Raw genomic sequence first — 18,106 nt, 5'->3', positions numbered from 1 at the left:
TTACCCAAGAAAAATGAAAGCCTATGTCCAGAAGAAGACTTAAACATGAATGTTCATAGCAGCATTATTTGTAATAGCCCCAAACTGGAAACACCCCCAATGCCCACCAAGTGAATGGATAAACCTATTGTGATATGAACATACAATGGATCCAAAAAAACCCAAGCCAAACCCACTGTAGTCAAGTTGATTCTGACTCAGAGACCCTAGGACAGAGTAGAGCTGCCCCATAGGGTTTCCAAGGAGCGCCTGGTGGATGCCAACTGCCAACATTTTAGTTAGCTACAGTAGCTCTTAACCACTACGTGCCACCAGCGTTTCCCATACAGTGGGTAGTCATTAATAAAAAGGAGTGAACTATTGATATATGCAAAAAAGTGAATGAATCTCAAAATAATTATGCTAAGTAAGTCAGAAAAAACATAATACATACTATATTATTCCATTTATATAAAATTCTAGAAAATGCAAACTAATCTGGAGTGACAGCAGATCAGTGGCTGCCCAGGAAAGGGGGGCAGTAGGAGGGAGGAATTACAAAGAGGTACCAGGAAACTTTTTGGGGTGATGGATATGTTCATTAGCTTTATTGATGGTTTCATGGGTGTACACATGTCAAATCTCATCAAATTGCACTTTAAATACGTGCAGGTTGTTGCAAGTCAAATATACTCCCATAAAACTTTAAAAATATAACATGAAAGTATCACGATTCATGCATGTTACAACCTCAACCTTTCAGAATCAGTCTCGCATCAACTTTTTTTGTAAAATAAAAATCAATTCATAGCCAAATTTTAAAAATGGATTAATAACTTTCTGGAAAAGGCAAAACTCTAGAGACACTGGAAAGGTGATTGCCAGGTGTTATGTGGGGATGTGAGGGGTGAATAGGTGGGGCATAGGGCGTTTTTGTAGCAATGAAACTATTCTGTGTGATACTGTAATGCATTTGTCAAAACTCATACGACTATACAACACAAATTGTGAACCCTCATGTAAACTAGACTTGTTAATAACAATATATTAATAGTAGCTCATCAGTTGTAGTACATACCACAAGAAATACAAGATTTAATAATAGCAAGAACAGTGTGGAGAGGGGAAGGAAATATAGGGAAACCGTACTTTCTGTAAACTTAAAGTTGCTCTAGAAAATATTAATTTTAAAAATGCAGGGATTAAAAAAAATCTGGTTTCCTCTTTTAGCACCACAGCACAAGGGCAGCTGCCTGGGTTGTAGCTCTATTTGAGGTATCAAACGACGCCGCTCACAAGAACAGTGTTTTTTAACCTGTCACACTCCAGTGGGACCTCACGTAAGTATGCTCCACTCAAGGTCCAAGTCTCCATTCGCCCCAAGAAAGTAAACGCATGCAACTACCTTTGTGTGTGAAGGAAAAATGAGGCAATAACCCAGTCGAGCCCGAGACTCGGTGTCTCGCGGCGGGAGAGACCGTAGCGAGAACAGCCGGCTGAATCTGAGAAAGGTTTTGGAATTAGGAAAAAAAGGCACTGGTCCCAACCCAGAAACCCACTTCCGCCCGGGTCACGTGCTCGCGCCGGCAGCGGTAGTGCCCCCGCTTTCCGGTCCGGCGCGGCCCCTAGCCGAGGGACTCTTGGTCCGGCGCCGCGCGGTGCCCCCTCCCCGCCCGCCGCTCTTGAGCACACTTCCGCCCGCCCTCGGAATGGCTGTCTAGCGCGGGGGCGCTAAGCCGTACACCCTGTCCCGCGCGCGCCTGAGGGGCCACCGGGGAAAGGGGCCCCAGGCCCTCTCCTAGAAGATAAAAGACGGTGGGGAAGCTATCTCGTGTCGGTCTTCCGCTTGCTCAGCAAGAGCTGCCTTTAAGTTCTGAAGGCCCAGCCCCCACACTAATAAACCACTGAGAGCTGGTCTTAGGCCTGGAAGGGGCGTTCCTCATCCCAGCGCCCCCCGTTCCTAAGTGAGGAAACCGAGGCGCGGGGACTGGGGAGACGCCCGGCGTCTGGCCCCGCACGTCCCACACCGTTGCTGTCTGGCTGGTTTCCAGTGCTAACTAGCGCCCCAGCCCCGGCGCCCTTCAGCCCTGGGCTGAGAGCCTTCGGCCTAACTCCCCGCCCAGCCCGCCGACCATGCCCGCCGGCGTGTCCTGGCCCACCTACCTGAAAAGGTTCGCGGCCAGCCTCCTGGCCATGCTTGCGGGGGCCGAAGCGGTGCACCGGTACTACCGGCCGGACCTGGTGAGTGCAGGAGGGTCCCTAGGCCACTCCATTCTCCTCACAGCAGCAAAAGTGATCTTAAAATGAGGTTAGGGTAACATCTTCCCAGGGCTTAAAACCTTATGACGACACCCCATTGCCTTTAGAGCGATGCATGGCCTGTGGTCTTCCACGGACTGGCCCCTGCCTGCCCCCGGCCATACCATTTACCACTTAGTTTCCTCTGTGGCACCCGCGCTGGGCTCCACGCTCTTTCTCAGATTCATCAAGTCTGTCGCCAGCTCAAGGCCTTTGCTTTTCCCTCTCCCTAGAATACTTTTCTTCCAGATCTTGGGTTTGGTTTCCTTCTAAATTTAAGTCTTTGCCGAAATGTCCCCTCCAGCAAGGCTTTCTGGGACAGTTCCCTAAAGGATACCTCCAGTGCTATGCCCTATCTCAGCCCTTTGCCTCCATAGAGCTCTTGTCGCCATTTACGATCATAGAAAACCTGGGAAAGCCAGAACTAGTGTAAGGCGGTAACCTGTCAGAGAAGGAAACACAAATATTTTCACTAAAACAAGAGATAGAAAAGTGGGGAGACTGCACCCTGTCAAAGATGGAAAGCTTCAGTGAAAAGAAGGCAGTCCCATGGAGTTCTGGCTCTCACAGTTTTCACTGTATTGTATTTCCTTTGTTCACTTGTTCTTTTCTCTGTCTCCTCCACTGGAATATAAACTCCTTGAAGGGACTGTGTCTTACCTGGTTCAACCTTGTGTCTCAATCACCTAAAAAAGAGCTTGGAATGTACTAAATGCTCAATAAATATTTATTGAAGGAAAAATGGCTGAGTATAGGCATTCAAAGGAAGGAGAAAATTAATTTTAATAAACATTCATTGAATTAAGCACCAGGTATTAAAGGTGCCTTATGGGAGTTCTGGGAGCCCTGGTGGTGCAGTGGTTATGAGCTCGGCTGCTAACCAAAAGGTTGGCAGTTCAAATCCACCAGCTACTCCTTAGAAACCCTGTGGGGTAGTTCAAATCCACCAGCTACTCCTTAGAAACCCTGTGGGGCAATTCTGCGCTGTTGTATAGGACAGCAACAGGTTTATGGGAGTTGTGGGGAGGAAAAGGTGAGTAAGTACTGCCCAGTCAGCACAGGAGTGTGCTTTTACACTATAGGTGTGGATAGAGTGGTTTCAGAGCACAGTGTAGGGAGGAGCCTTACCTGCCTGGACAGGTAACATTTGCTGAGAACCAACTGCTTGCATCTCTAATTTCAGACTACAGTTTTAGAGGTATTTCTCCCTGTTTTCAGCTGAGGGAACTGAGATTCAGGAGAGTCAAGGTGATTTCCCAAGGTCACATAACCTTTGAGCCACTGAGTTGAGGAAGCCTATACTTTTTGTTTGGTATTCATCTTTTTTTGGTTCCTTTTAATAAAATCAGTGCCTTTATAAAAAGTTCACATTGATTGAACTGAAGTATGTAGAGTAAAAAGTGAAAATCATTTCATAAAACGCATATTCCATAAATTATTTAATCAATCCTTTATTGACAGGTGGTATCTAGTTTGTACAAACAGTGCTGCAGTAGCTCTTTCTTACCACTTCAGACAGCTTCTCTTCTAAGAGTTCTAGGGAAGCGTCAAGGATACCTAGTGAAGACAGAAGAGGGTAAGAAGCTTCTACAAAACCTCAGAATAGCCTTTAGCTTGTGCAGGAGTGGACGTCAGGAAGACCTTATAAAGAAAGGAATGCCTGGAATTTGACTCTGAAAGGTTGACCTTTGATTCACCCATGTCATTATAAACACATGATAATGCATCAGGGTTGTTAGCAGCAGCTATTTGTAACTTTGGAGGAGGCAGCACGAAGCCAGAATCTCTAGAAAGGGCATACTGAAGGGCCTGAGGCCACATCACTCTGATTGGGCAGTGACATTGGCAGTCGGGCAGCTCTGTAGTGACTTGAGGGCCACGGAAGTCTGGCTATGTGTAGGGAGTTGTAGGCTCTACTAACGTTTGGGGAATTTATGTTCTTTACCTGTGTCTGTTGGTATTGTTCCAGCAATCACTGTGTAGCAGCCACCAGCCTTGCCAGGAGCCCTTCAGTCTGGACAGCTAGAAGGTCTGGGTGGAGTCAAGAGCAGAGGAAAGAATGGTGGCTGTCTAGGGCTTGGACTCAGGGCAGACTCAAGGGAAAAGTGTCAGGGTGCATCTTTTCTAGTTGTCCAGCTCAGCTCATCAGAATAGGCTAGGAGGCAAGGACTGGAGGCAGATGTTCTGTCCTGGATGAAGAGTGTGCCTTTTGCTTGCTTTTTCCTTTTGCGTTTTCTCCAGGAGGATGAAAAATCCTGTCACTGGGGTTTGTAACAAGAAGTGACTGAGATCTTCACTTATTAGCCACTCAGTAGCTGTACAGTTTACTTTTGTTTTTACTTACACACTTTTTCTTAATTTGTAATCCTAATTGTGGATTGTTGTTATTGAAGGCATAGTAGATCAAAAGACATAGTCTCAGAACTCAATGTAAAGCATTTCATTTTTGATGGTTCCCAGACGTGTACATACACACAAATTGTTATTTAGAACCTCTGTCATGATTGGTAAACTTGATACCAATAAACTTGCTAGTCTTAAAAAAAATTGATTATATTTAGTATGTTGGAGTTTCTGGGTGGTGCAAATGGCTACGCATCTACTAATCAAAAGGTTGACGGTTTGAACCCACCCAAAGGGACCTCAGAAGAAGGTCCTGGTGATCTGCTTCTGAAAGATTACAGCCATTGAAAACCCAGTTCTACTCCACAACACACAGGGTCACAACACACGGAGTCACAACGCCTGCGGTCGCAACGCCCGGGGTCACAACGCATAGGGTCACCATGAGTCCGAATCGGCTCCACAGAAACTGATTTGGTTTTTATATTTAGTACGTAAATAAAAGAGCTATCTTTTTTCAGTAAAAGTCTAGTTGTCATTTTTGTTTTACATTTTACTGGAAATTCTAGTAGCACCAAACGGGGGCCTATGTATGTAAATGTATGTGTAAAAGGGTGGTTTTAAATACTTTGTAGAAAATGGAAACGTGCTATTATTGTATTTGTATAGGACTTGTGATTTCACACAATTTCATTTTGTTCTTCCTTTATTGGAAAGCGAATAGACCTTTTAAATTGATTAAATTGTGCATAGTTTAACAAACATGAAACTACTGTGCTTGTAGTAAAGAGGTTGGAATTTCAAAATTCTAAGGCTGGTTTTAAGAGAGGAGATAGTTCAAACAAATTATTCTGGCTTTTATTCCAATTCCCACCACTGATTTTTTAGAAAGTCGTTTTCACTTCAAAATGAGAATGATGCTAAACAGCATATCTCTAACCTCCCTACCTCCACAACTCCACACTTTTTCTATACTAGTTTATTTCTTTAGGATCAATTAATTGTTAGGAGATAAAAGGATAAATGAAATAGGTCAAGGTGTTGAACTTTAGGCATTGGAGAGCTATTGAATGTTTCTGATTGGAGTTATATCAGAATAATCTTGCAGTTTTGTGCGAAATAGTATGACCAAAGACTTTATTTTTGTAGACTTATGAGATTTTAAAAGTCCTGAGTAAAGTCTGTTGATTTATTCATTCAGCACGTTTTTTGACTGGCTCTGAATGTGGGGCATTTTCATAGAGTTGTAGGAAATGGTGGCATAGTGGCTAAGAGTTCGGCTGCTAACCAAAAGGTCAGCAGTTCAAATCTACCAGCCACTCCTTGGAAACCCTATGGGGCAGTTATGCTCTGTCCTTTAGGGTCGCTATGAGTCAGAATCAATTCGATGGTAATGGGTTTTTTTTTTTTTTGTAGAAAATGAGATTAAGGCGTGGACTTCGTCCTCAGGAAGCTTGCAGCATAAGCTGATACCTGACAGGAATAGAGATGCCTATAAATCATTATGATATAGGACCTTATGGGTTAACTCTGTCCTGTAGGGTTGCTATGAGTTGGAATTGAGTCGATGGCAACGGGTTTGGTTTTTATTTTTGGTTAACTTTGATCAGAATGAGTAGACAAAGTGTGGTGGGAACGGGGTGGAGGGCATGATACATTTCAGGTTTCTTGAGGTGTCACTGAGGTGGGCCTTGATTAATGAAGAGAACTTGCAGAACTTCGGTAATGCCAATGTGGGAAGCAGTGTGAGGAGATCACTTGCAAGGGGTCATTCTAGGCAGAACAGGAAGCGCAAAAGCCGGGGTGGAAGCATGTTACTGAGATGCCTCTTAAGGTCCCCAGTAACCTCCGTCCTGTTAAAACTCATGAGTCCCTTATGAGTTGTGGTGAAATGAGTTCCTTTATATGGCCTTTTGCCTTGGTTCTTTGGAAAAAGAGCTTGAGAGATTTTTCCTTTAAGCCCCGAGTTACCTTTGCCCTAGTTTTCTACCCCAGAGGCTTGCTACCTTTGCCAAGGTTGATTGACATTTCCTGGGTAAGCTATATGTAACTGATGGTTTGATACTTTTTGTCTGGCCCTGGGCTGCAGCTTGCCTTGTGAATGGTCTATTTTACACACCCTGCAGGGATTGGTCAATAAACTTACGCAAATGAATAGCTGTACCTACTCTGCAAATAAAGTGTCTGTGGCCTATCAAGAGGGGAAGGGATTGGTCAGTTTGTGCCCCTGGTGGGAGGGCTGTGCCTTGAAATTGATGAGAAATTTGCTTATATATGCAGCCAATCCCAGGGAGGTTGGCAGGCAGAAGAAAGAAGAAGCAGGAAAGGAGAAAGGGCAAGAGAGACAGAGAGAAGCAGCAGAGAGAGAAGTAAGGAACCTCCTAAAAAAGCTGTAACACAGGCGAAGGGCCATAACACTGAAGACAGCAAGAGACCTGGAAGAGGCCTCGCAACAGAGCCAGTGGCAACAGGCCCAGAAGGGGCCCTGCAGCAGAGTTGGTGGTAACTGCTGCTAGGAGTGCAGCTGAGGAACTGAACAAAACTGCAACACTGGCTGTGATCTGGGTCAGTTAACAGTGAAGAGGCTGATAGCAAAGAGGCCAAATGCCAAAAGGCCTATCCTGAAGGGGCCAAGAGGAGATCTGCCCTGAGGGGGCTCAGAGGAAGCCTGTCCTCAGGGGCTGAGAAGAGGCCTGTCTTTGGGGGCTGAGAGGAGGCCTGTCCTTGGGGGCTGAGAGGAAGCCTGTCTTCCAGGGGCTGAGAGGAGGCCTACTAGTCTGAGAGGGGGCATGCGTGGCAGAGAAGAGGGCCTGCTTGCTTGCATGACTGAGAGGAGCTGAGAGAGCTCTCCTGCTCTGAAGAAGGGCGGGATGTGCTCTCCACTGCAGGGGAGCCTTTCAGACTTTGCCTACATGCTTTGTGATCCTCATCCGGAGTTGTAGTCTGTTGATCCTGATCCCGAGTTGTACCCTGTTACTTCATTAATAAACCACTGTAGGTATGATTTGTGAGTTCCCTGTAGCCATTGGAACAAATTATCGAACCTAGCAGAGAAGTAGGGAGTGCTGTGGGAGGGGCAGCTGGTGTCAGAATTGGTAAAAAGTTTGGAGAGTGGAGGTATGTCTGACCTCCACCTGATAGGAGTCAGCCTTGGGCTTATCTTGATTCACATGATCCCCGCTGAAGTTAGACAGGCTCTGACTAGTACTACCGTTTCACATCAGTCCTCATTTTTCTTGACCCATCATTAGCACGTGACACAGTGGAATACTCTGTGTGAAATGCTTTCTTTTCTTGGCTTCCAGGACAACATTCTCTTGGTTCTACCTCACTGGTTCTTTATATACTTAACCTCTAAACATTGCAGGTCCCCAGGGCTTGACCCCTTTTTTTCTGTCTACACCCCCTACGTGATCTCATGTAGTCTCATGGCGTTATTTATACACCAAAATTGTATCTTCAGCCAGGACCTCTCCCTTGAACTCCATACGTGTTTAAACCAGTTGCCGTCAAGTCAGTCCTGACTCATGATAAGCCCATGTGTGTCAGAGCAGAACTGTGCTCCATAGGATTTTCAATGGCTGATTTTTTGGAAGTAGATTGCCAGAACTTCTGTTGCACCACTGGGTGGACCCTAACTGCTGACCTTTTGGTTAGTAGCCAAGTGAGTTAACAGTTTACGTTACCCAGGTGACTCTCTATTCCTGGTTATCAACTACATATTTGACAATTCCACTTGAATGTCCAATGAGCATGTTAAAAACTGAGGTCCTGAACTTCCCCCTCGGACCTGCTGTTCTTCCTGTGGTCTTCCCTATCATGGTAATGGCAACTTCACTCTTCTCTCATATTGCACATTTCAGCAAATCCCATTGACTCAATTTGAAACATACATCCAGAATCTGACCACTTCTTACCACCTCCATTACTGCGACTGAATTGAAGCCACTATCATCTCTTACCTCAGTTGTTATAATAGCTTCCTAACCAATTTCTGGCTTCTACCCTTGCTCCTCTACAGCCTATTCTCAACAAAGCTAACAAAGTCAGTTTTTTTACACTTGAGTCAGGCCATGTCATTCATCTGCTCAAAACTGCCCAGTGACAGCCCATTTCAGAGTAAAGCCATTGAAGGCTTTATCCCCTGTTTACCATCTGCCCTTTCTTCCTCCTAACATCTCTTTGAATACTTTGTGGTATCTATATGGACTACTTTGCTTTTCCTTGAGTATGAAGGCACACTCCTGCCTCATGTCTTCTGCACTTGAAATTCCATCTGCCTGAAATACTCCTAGGTATCTGCATGGCTGGTTCCCTCAACCTCCTTCATGTCTTTGTTCTAAAGTTGATCTCTCAATCAACAAGCACATGAAAAGATGCTCAGCATCACAAGCCATCAGGGAAATGCAAATCAAAACCACAATAAGATACTACTTCACATCCACTAGGATAGCTGTAATCAAAAAGATAATAACAAGTGTTGGTGAAGATACGGAGAAACTGGAACTTCATACACTGCTGGTGGGAGTGAAAAATGTATACCTGATTTGGAAAACAATCTTGTTCCTCAAATGTTTAAACATGAGCTACCATATGATCCAGCAGTTCCATTCCTAGGTGTATACTCAGGAGAAATTCAACCATATGTCCACCTAAAAACTTGTAGATGAATGTTCATAGTAGTATTCATAATAGCCCAAAAGTAGAACAATCTAAATACCCATCAGCTGATGAATGGATAAATAAAATATATGTCCATACAATAGAATATTATTTGGCAATAAAAAAGAAACAGTATTGATATATGCTATAACATGGATGAACCTTGAAAACACTGTGTTAAGTGAAAAAAGCCAGTCACAAAGGACCACAGTGTATAATTCTTTTTATGTGAAATGTTCAGTATAGGCAAATCTATAGAGGCAGAAAATAGATGAATGGGCTGGCGGAGAGCCCTGGTGGCATTGTGGTTAAAAGCTTGGATACTAACCAAAAGGCCAGCAGTTCAAATCCACCAGTCAATCCTTGGAAACCCTATGAGGCAGTTCTGCTCTGTCCTATAGAGCTGCTATGAGTTGAATCAACTCGGCAGAAATAGGTAGGGCTGGTAGGGTTGGGTGGAGATGGACAGTGACCGTTAGTAGGTACAGGGTTTTTTGTGATGAAAATGTTCTAAAATTGTGGTGATGGATGTACAACTCTGAATATATTAAAACCATTGGATTGCACATTTTAAATGGGTGGATTGTGTGGTTTGTCAATTATATCTTAATAAAGCTGTTAGAAAAAAAATTAAGTCACCTTTTCAGGAGTCCTTCTCTGACTTTTTCTTTGAAGACAGAGATTTTGTCTTTTTTTTTTTTTTTTGCTCACAGTAGGCACTTAATATGTTTGAATGAATGAATTCCTAATACCTGTCTCTTGTGCTGGAAGGAGCCCTGGTACTGCAGTGATTAAAGCGCTCAGCTGCTAACCAAAAGTTGGTGGTTTGAACCCACCAGCCGCTCCGTGGGAGAAAGATGTGACGATCTGCTTCTGTAAACATTTATAGACTTGAAAATCCTATAGGGTCACTATGAGCCGGAATTGACTCAGTGGTGATGGGTTTTTGTTTGTTTGTTCTCTCGTGTTAGGCGCATGGTGGGTATATAGTGCATGAATGAATTTCCAAATGTGAAAACGTTTGTGAATCTGCAAATTGATATTGATGCAAACTATTCCCATGAGTCCTGTAGTACTTAAGACATTGTCAGGATGGTAAAGTCATATAAATATATAGAGCTGGAAAAGCACCTAGATCAACCATGGGTTTTCATAATAAAGATTTATGATGGAGTAGCAGGGGACTTTTCTTTTTTTACTCTCTACTTTCTTTGAAGTCTTTCATGTCATATTGAATTACGGTCTAAGAAAACACATCTCTGCTTTCTGTCTTGTTTTTTTGTAGACAATACCTGAAATTCCACCAAAGCCTGGAGAACTCAAAACGGAGCTTTTGGGACTGAAAGAGAAACAACATGAACCTCAAATTTCTGAGCAGTAGAAGCCTAAAATACAACCATGCCAAGGATTCTGTGAATAATATTGTAAATCTTAAACATGTGTTTTTTTAATTTGTTGAAAGTCAAACTACTTGCCCTTAAGCACCTAATTTGATGTTAAGTGCGAGAGGAGGTGCTCAATAGATAAGAACTTACTGAGAATTGACTATGACTTGGCCAGTATATCTTGAAAACTGCCAAAGCTTGTATTATCAGCTTCTTGAATGTGGTCTGGAAGATATTTAGTTTTGAGTATCATGTGAGCTACAGTATTTGCAATGTCTTCTGCCCTTATAATTCTGGTTTATTTGTCTTAATAAGCTTTGATTATAATGGTGAATGGAAATCATAAATGAAATAAAAGTGACAGTGACAATGTTTATGGTGTGAAATTAGCATCTCTCTAAATAGTAGAAAGTACTATATCTATTAAACTGTAATAAGTTGAAATGTTAAAAGTTTGAAGTTCTTTTGGAATTACGTATATAAAATTATAAAGCCCCTTGGACTATCATGGAGCCTTGGTGGCACAGTGGTTAAGAGATACGGTTGCTAAGTAAAAAGTTGACAGTTTGAATCCACGAGCTGCTCCTTGGAAACCCAATGGTGCAGTTCTTCTCTGTCCTGTAGGGTCACTATGAGTCGGAATCGACTCAGTGGCAACAGATTTGGTTTGGTTTGGACTCTCACAGGTTCTGTATTCCTAAAGTTGTGAAACCACCTTGGCATTTAGTTTTTCTGATAAAATATGTTTTAAAATAGCAGAAAAATATAAGTGAGCATTTTAGCCTTTTACTGAGTCTGTAAATATAGAAAAAAACAATATAGAATCGTTGGTTTTCTGATCAGGGTTATTTTTCCAAAAGACATTTTTTAGAATTCTGTATAAAGATGATGGTTAGGCTTACTTCTTAGCCATTTAATAAATTGTTATGTGGTATGGATCTTTGGGGTCAAAGTTGGAACCTTAAATATTAAAACCCCTAAATGCCACCAAAACCCTTTGTTTAACTCCCCATAGTCAATGCCCTTTTCAGTTTAACAATATAAATGAAATGGTTTATTTCCAGCATTGTATACAAGATCCTCTAATTTATTCTCTGCTGCCATGCTATTTAGTGCCTTATCAGATGCGTCCGTCACAAAGAGGCTGTCTCCATAGAAATGGCCCAGGATTCTGAGGCAGAGGATAGAAAATTTTTTTTCAATTTTTATTAAGCTTCAAGTGAACATTTATCATTCCAATCAGTCTGTCACATGTAGGTTTACATACATCTTACTCCCTTCTCCCACTTGCTCTCCCCCTATTGAGTCAGCCCTTACAGTCTTTCGTTTCGTGCCAATTTTGCCATCTTCCCTCTCTCTCTATCTTCCCATCCCCCCTCCAGTCAAGAGTTGCCAACACACTCTCCAGTGTCCACCTGATTTAATTAGCTCACTCTTCATCAGCATCTCTCTCCCCGCCACTGACCAGTCCTTTTCATGCCTGATGATTTGTCTTCGGGGATGGTTCCTGTCCTGTGCCATCAGAAGTTCTGGGGAGCATTGTCTCTGGGATTCCTCTAGTCGCAATCATACCATTAGGTATGGTCTTTTCATGAGAATTTGGGGTCTGTATCCCATTGGTCTCCTGCTCCCTCAGGAGTTGTCTGTTGTGCTCCCTGACAGGGCAGACATTGATTGTGGCCGGGCACCAACTAGTTCTTCTGGTCTCAGGATAATGTAGGTCTCTGGTTCATGTGGCCCTTTCTGTCTCTTGGGTTCTTAGTTGTCGTGTGACCTTGGTGTTCTTCCTTTGCCTTTGCTCCAGGTGGGTTGAGACCAATTGATGTATCTTAGATGGCCGCTTGTTGGCATTTAGGACCCCAGGCGACACAATTCAAAGTGGGATGCAGAGTGTTTTCATAATAGAATTATTTTGCCCATTGACTTAGAAGTCCCCTCAAACCAAGTTCCCCAGACCCCAGCCCCTGCTCCGCTGACCTTTGAAGCTTTCATTTTATCCCGGAAACCTCTTTGCTTTTAATCCAGTCCAATTAGGCTGACCTTCCTTGTATTGAGTGTTGTCTCTCCCTTCATCCAAAGCAGTTCTTATCTACAGATTGATCAATAAAAAGCCCTCTCCCTCCCTCCCTCCCTCGCCCCTTTGTAACCACATAAATATGTGTTCTTCTCCATTTTTTCTATTTCTCAAGATCTTATAATAGTGGTCTTATACAATATTTGTCCTTTTGCAACTGACTCATTTCGCTCAGCATAATGCCTTCCAGATTCCTCCATGTTATGAAATGTTTCAGAGATTCGTCACTGTTCTTTATCGATGCGTAGTATTCCATTGTGTGAATATACCACAATTTATTTACCCATTCATCCGTTGACAGACATCTTGGTTGCTTCCAGCTTTTTGCTATTGTAAACAGAGCTGCAATAAACATGCGTGTGCATATATCTGTTTGTGTAAAGGCTCTTGTATCTCTAGGGTATATTCCGAGGAGTGGGATTTCTGGGTTGTATGGTAGTTCTATTTCTAACTGTTTAAGGTAACGCCAGATGGATTTCCAAAGTGGTTGTACCATTTTACATTCCCACCAGCAGTGTATGAGAGTTCCAATCTCTCCGCAGCCTCTCCAACATTTATTATTTTGTGTTTTTTGAATTAATGCCAGTCTAGTTGGTGTGAGATGGAATCTCATCATAGTTTTAATTTGCATTTCTCTAATGGCTAATGATCGGGAGCATTTTCTCATGTATCTGTTGGCTGCCTGAATAACTTCTTTAGTGAAATGTGTGTTCATATCCTTTGCCCACTTCTTGATTGGGTTGTTTGTCTTTTTGTGGTTGAGTTTTGACAGAATCATGTAGATTTTAGAGATCAGGCGCTGGTCTGAGATGTCATAGCTGAATATTCTTTCCCAATCTGTAGGTGGTCTTTTTACTCTTTTGGTGAAGTCTTTAGATGAGCATAGGTGTTTGATTTTTAGGAGCTCCCAGTTATCTGGTTTCTCTTCATCATTTTTGGTAATGTTTTGTATTCTGTTTATGCCCTGTATTAGGGCTCCTAGGGTTGATCCTATTTTTTCTTCCATGATCTTTATCGTTTTAGTCTTTATGTTTAGGTCTTTGATCCACTTGGAGTTAGTTTTTGTGCATGGTGTGAGGTATGGGTCCTGTTTCATTCTTTTGCAAATGGATATCCAGGTATGCCAGCACCATTTGTTAAAAAGGCTATTATTTCCCCGGTTGACTGACACTGGTCCTTTGTCAAATATCAGCTGCTCATACGTGGATGGATTTATATCTGGGTTCTCAATTCTGTTCCATTGGTCTATGTGCCTGTTGTTGTACCAGTACCAGGCTGTTTTGACTACTGTAGCTGTATAATAGGTTCTGAAATCAGGTAGAGTGAGGCCTCCCAATCTTCTTCTTTTTCAGCAATGCTTTGCTTATCCGGGGGTTCTTTCCTTCCATATGAAATTAGTGATGTGTTTCTCTATCCCCTTAAAATATGACATTGGAATTTGGATCGGGAGTGCGTTATATGTATAGATGGCTTTTGGTAGAATAGACATTTTTACTATGTTAAGTCTTCCTATCCATGAGCAGGGTATGTTTTTCCACTTAAGTATGTCCTTTTGAATTTCTTGTAGTAGAGCTTTGTAGTTTTCTTTGTATAGGTCTTTTACATCCTTGGTAAGATTTATTCCTAAGTATTTTATCTTCTTGGGGGCTACTGTGAATGGTATTGATTTGGTTATTTCCTCTTCGGTGTTCTTTTTGTTGATGTAGAGGAATCCAAGTGATTTTTGTATGTTTATTTTATAACCTGAGACTCTTCCAAACTCTTCTATTAGTTTCGAGGATAGAGTTTTGAGTTGAAACCGCTTGCTGTTTGCTTGCTGTTTGATTTCCTGTAATCTTCATTTTACTTCCTATGGCTTCAAAGTTCATAGCTGCCATGTATTGAATACTTTTTTCTTGGAAAAAAAAAAAAGCCCAAGAGACAAAAGGGCCACATAAACCAGAGACTCCATCAGTCCGAGACCAGAAGTAGATAGTGTCTGGCTACCACCAGTGACTGCCCTGATGTGGAACACAACAGAGAGTCCCTGACAGAGCAAGAGAAAAACGTGGAACAGAACTCAAATTCACATAAAAAGACCATCTTAATGGTCTGACTGAGACTGGAGGAACCCCCGAAGCCCTCGCCCCCGGACTCTCTGTTAACCTAGAACTAAAACCTTTCCTGAAGCTCACTCTTAGGACAAAGATTAGACTGGACTATAAAACATAAAATGATACTTGTGAAGAGAGTGCTTCTTAGTTCAAGCAAACACACTGGACCAAAAGGGCAGCTCCTGTCCGGAGGCAGGATAAGAAGGCAGGGAAGGACAGGAGCTGGTTGAACGGACGTGGGAAACGGGGTGGAAAGGGGAAGTGTGCTGTTACATTATAGAGATTGCAACTGATGTCACAACACAATATGTGTATAAATTTTTGCATGAGAAATCGAGCTGCAAACTTTCACCTAAAGCAAACACACACACACACAGAAATTGTATACAAACGGTGAAGCTTGCCACAGCTACCAGTTTCAAGGATTTTACGTAGGACTGGAAGAAGTCTGACAAATCTTTAAAAAAATAATGTGTTTTCGGTGAAGGTTTACACAGCAGCTTAGGTTCCCATTTAGCAACTTACACAGATTGTCACAGTGACATTGGTTACGTTCTTTGCAATGCATGAGCATTCTCATTTTTCCTTCTGGTTGTTCCATTTCCATTGATTTAGTTTCCCTAACCCACTGCATTCTCACCTTTGTTTTTTAATTTTGTTGTTGAGAATATACATAGCAAAACATATGCCAGTTCAACAGTTTCTACGTGTACAATTCAGTGACACTGATTACATTCTCTGAGTTCTGCAGCTATTCTCACCTTCCTTTTCTGAGTTGTTCCTCCCTCATTAACATAAACTCACTGTCCCCTAAGGTTCCTGTGTAATCTTTCTATTGCTGTTGTCACTTTGATCCCATATGTTGTTGTTGTTAGGTACCATTGAGTCGGTTCTGACTCATAGTGATCATATGTACAACAGAACAAAACACTGCCCTGTCCTGCGTCATGCCCACAATCGTTATGCTTGAGCCCGTTGTTGCAGCCACTGTGTCAGTCCATCTCGTTGAGGGTCCTCCTCTTTTGATTCCATATGGATAGTTCTTAAAAGAGCATAATGTTCAATGCAGACATTTTTACTGGTTAAGCTGAACTATTGTTTGATTTTAAGTTTGGCTTTTTTTGTGTGTGTGCTTTAGGTGAACATTTATAGCTCAAGTTAGTTTCTCATTCAAAAAATTCTACACATACTGTTTTGTAACATTGGTTGCAATCCTTCACAACGTGACAGCACTCTCCTGCTTTCTATTCCAGGTTCTCTTTGTCCATTTGTCCAGGTCCTGTCTGTTCCTGCCTTGTCTCGTCTTTGGGCAGGAATTGCACATTTGGTCTCATGTATTTGATTGAACTAAGAAGTGTTCCTCATGTGTTATTGTTTTATAGGCCTGTCTAATCTTTGTCTCAACGGCACTGGAGTTAATCTTTGTCTGAAAAGTGGGCTTCAGGAGTGGTTTTAGCTCTAAGAAGTGTGCCCAGAGGTCATAGTCTTGGGGCTTCCTCCAGTCTGTCAGACCAGTAAGTCTGTTCTTGTCAATTTGAATTTTATTTGACATTCTTCTCCCACTCGGTCTAGGATTCAGAAGTTTGACATTTGATTTTTTTAAAGGAATCAGAAAGTTTCCTAGACACTAATCCAGTACTGCAAATCCAGGTCCCTAACTTCTCATTTTAGTTTTGAATATCATGTGAGATAGAATTCCCAAAGGTTTCAGGAAGGATACTTTATGGGTTGTCTTGATTTAGATAAAATTCTTGTTTTTAAACTATGAACTAATCCCATTAATTGAACTTGGTATGTGAACTTTTTCTCTCTCATTGCCAAATTGACATTTCCAAATTCTAGTTCCTGCTAACTTTAATATATGAACACCAAATTTTTGAGCTTTGATAATGCACTCACCGTGTAGATACCACCGAGGAGCTCCCTCATCAGTTTCTGGAATGAAGGGCTGGGGCATGGCTCACTTTTTGCATAAAGAAAAGATCTGCCCCTTGGGTCCAATTTGTGCACACTGAGGAGGACCCTCACTGCTGTGGATGAATCAGCGGACCATACTTTCAGCACCCCCGTACCTTTCTTTTACAGGTACAAAGAGTGATTGGTCTGGCTACTGAGTAAAAGAGTTATGATTTGAATCCAAATCTCCTACAAGAGAATGACTTCATGAAGGTGAAAAACTTTTTATAGCTATTAAAATAAAATTTTACCTCAAGTGAAAAGGCCATCTTTATTGCGTTGATTCTAAGTGACTTTCACCAAAGTATTTTTTTTTCCCCTTTTTTTGAGGTTGACCTATTGTGAAAAATACACATTGTGGTGTGCACCACCCAGATTCTTCAAGGAAAGGCTTGTCGCCCCAGCACAAGGCGGGGTGTCAGTGGACAGTCTTCAAGTGTCAGCCCTGCAGGGACTGTCTCAGCTGCAAAGCAGCCTCGTTCACAGTCAGCCCTTCCTGAGTCCACGTCCAGGCCTTACCATGTCAGCACAACATGGGCAGGGTCAGCCCTGATGAGCCCCATTTGAGCTCCAGAACTTCCCATGGGGTTGGCTGAGGTTGCCTTTGGAGCTACACCGCAGCTCATCTCCCTCTGCCCCATCCCATTTCCTTTCCTTCTGCAGGTATTAATGCCAAGGGCATTCCTCAATAAATGTCCTGTACACTGAACTCCATCTCGGAATGCTTCTTGGAGAGCCAAATCTGTGACATACATACACTAAAAATTAAAAGTAGTGCAAGATTACAACAAAAAATGGTCCGAGATAGAACCATTGCACATCCTGTTTGGTAACTAAATTAGGTCAGTTGAACAGTTTGTGTGCAAGGTGTATATGACATAGATGCTTTTTATTTTATAAATGAGGGAGTATAATTCCTTTTGCTTCCTGCTGGAAGCAATGCAAGTTTAGATTTTTTAATTGGAGGAGTGTTGAGATGGCAAAAGGAACCCTGTTGGTGCAGTGGTTAAGCACTCTGCTGCTAACCGAGAATGTTGGCGAGCCCTCCAGCTGCTCCGTGGGAGAAAGATGTGGCAGTCTGCTTCCATAAAGATTTACAGCCTTGGGAACCCTATGGGCAGTTGGACTCTGTCCTATAAGGTCACTGTGAGTCAGAATTGACTTGATGGCAATGGGTTTGGATTTTGGTTTTTGGAGAGGGCAGTTTTAGATGCCAGTAATTTAATGCAATCTGATGCTTTAAGTTGTGTATCATAGCAATATTAAAAACGGTAATTCATGGCAGACAAAAAATTGAAAGTAGCATAACATTGTTT

At 42.4% G+C, this 18,106-nt stretch overlaps 1 protein-coding gene across 1 annotated transcript; it reads left to right on the top strand.

The window, feature by feature from the left end:
- Positions 1-1,643: 1,643 nt before the first annotated feature.
- LOC126075948 (protein BRAWNIN) lies at positions 1,644-11,044 on the top strand. The gene is made up of 2 exons (XM_049884210.1): positions 1,644-2,220; positions 10,568-11,044. The coding sequence occupies exons 1-2, from the start codon at positions 2,113-2,115 to the stop codon at positions 10,661-10,663; spliced, it is 204 nt and encodes a 67-aa protein (XP_049740167.1). The 5' UTR covers positions 1,644-2,112; the 3' UTR covers positions 10,664-11,044.
- The last annotated feature ends 7,062 nt before the right edge of the window (positions 11,045-18,106 follow it).

Source organism: Elephas maximus, chromosome 4 (assembly GCF_024166365.1).
Source record: "Elephas maximus indicus isolate mEleMax1 chromosome 4, mEleMax1 primary haplotype, whole genome shotgun sequence".
NCBI lineage: Eukaryota > Metazoa > Chordata > Mammalia > Proboscidea > Elephantidae > Elephas > Elephas maximus.
This window is presented reverse-complemented; position numbering and strand designations above follow the sequence as displayed.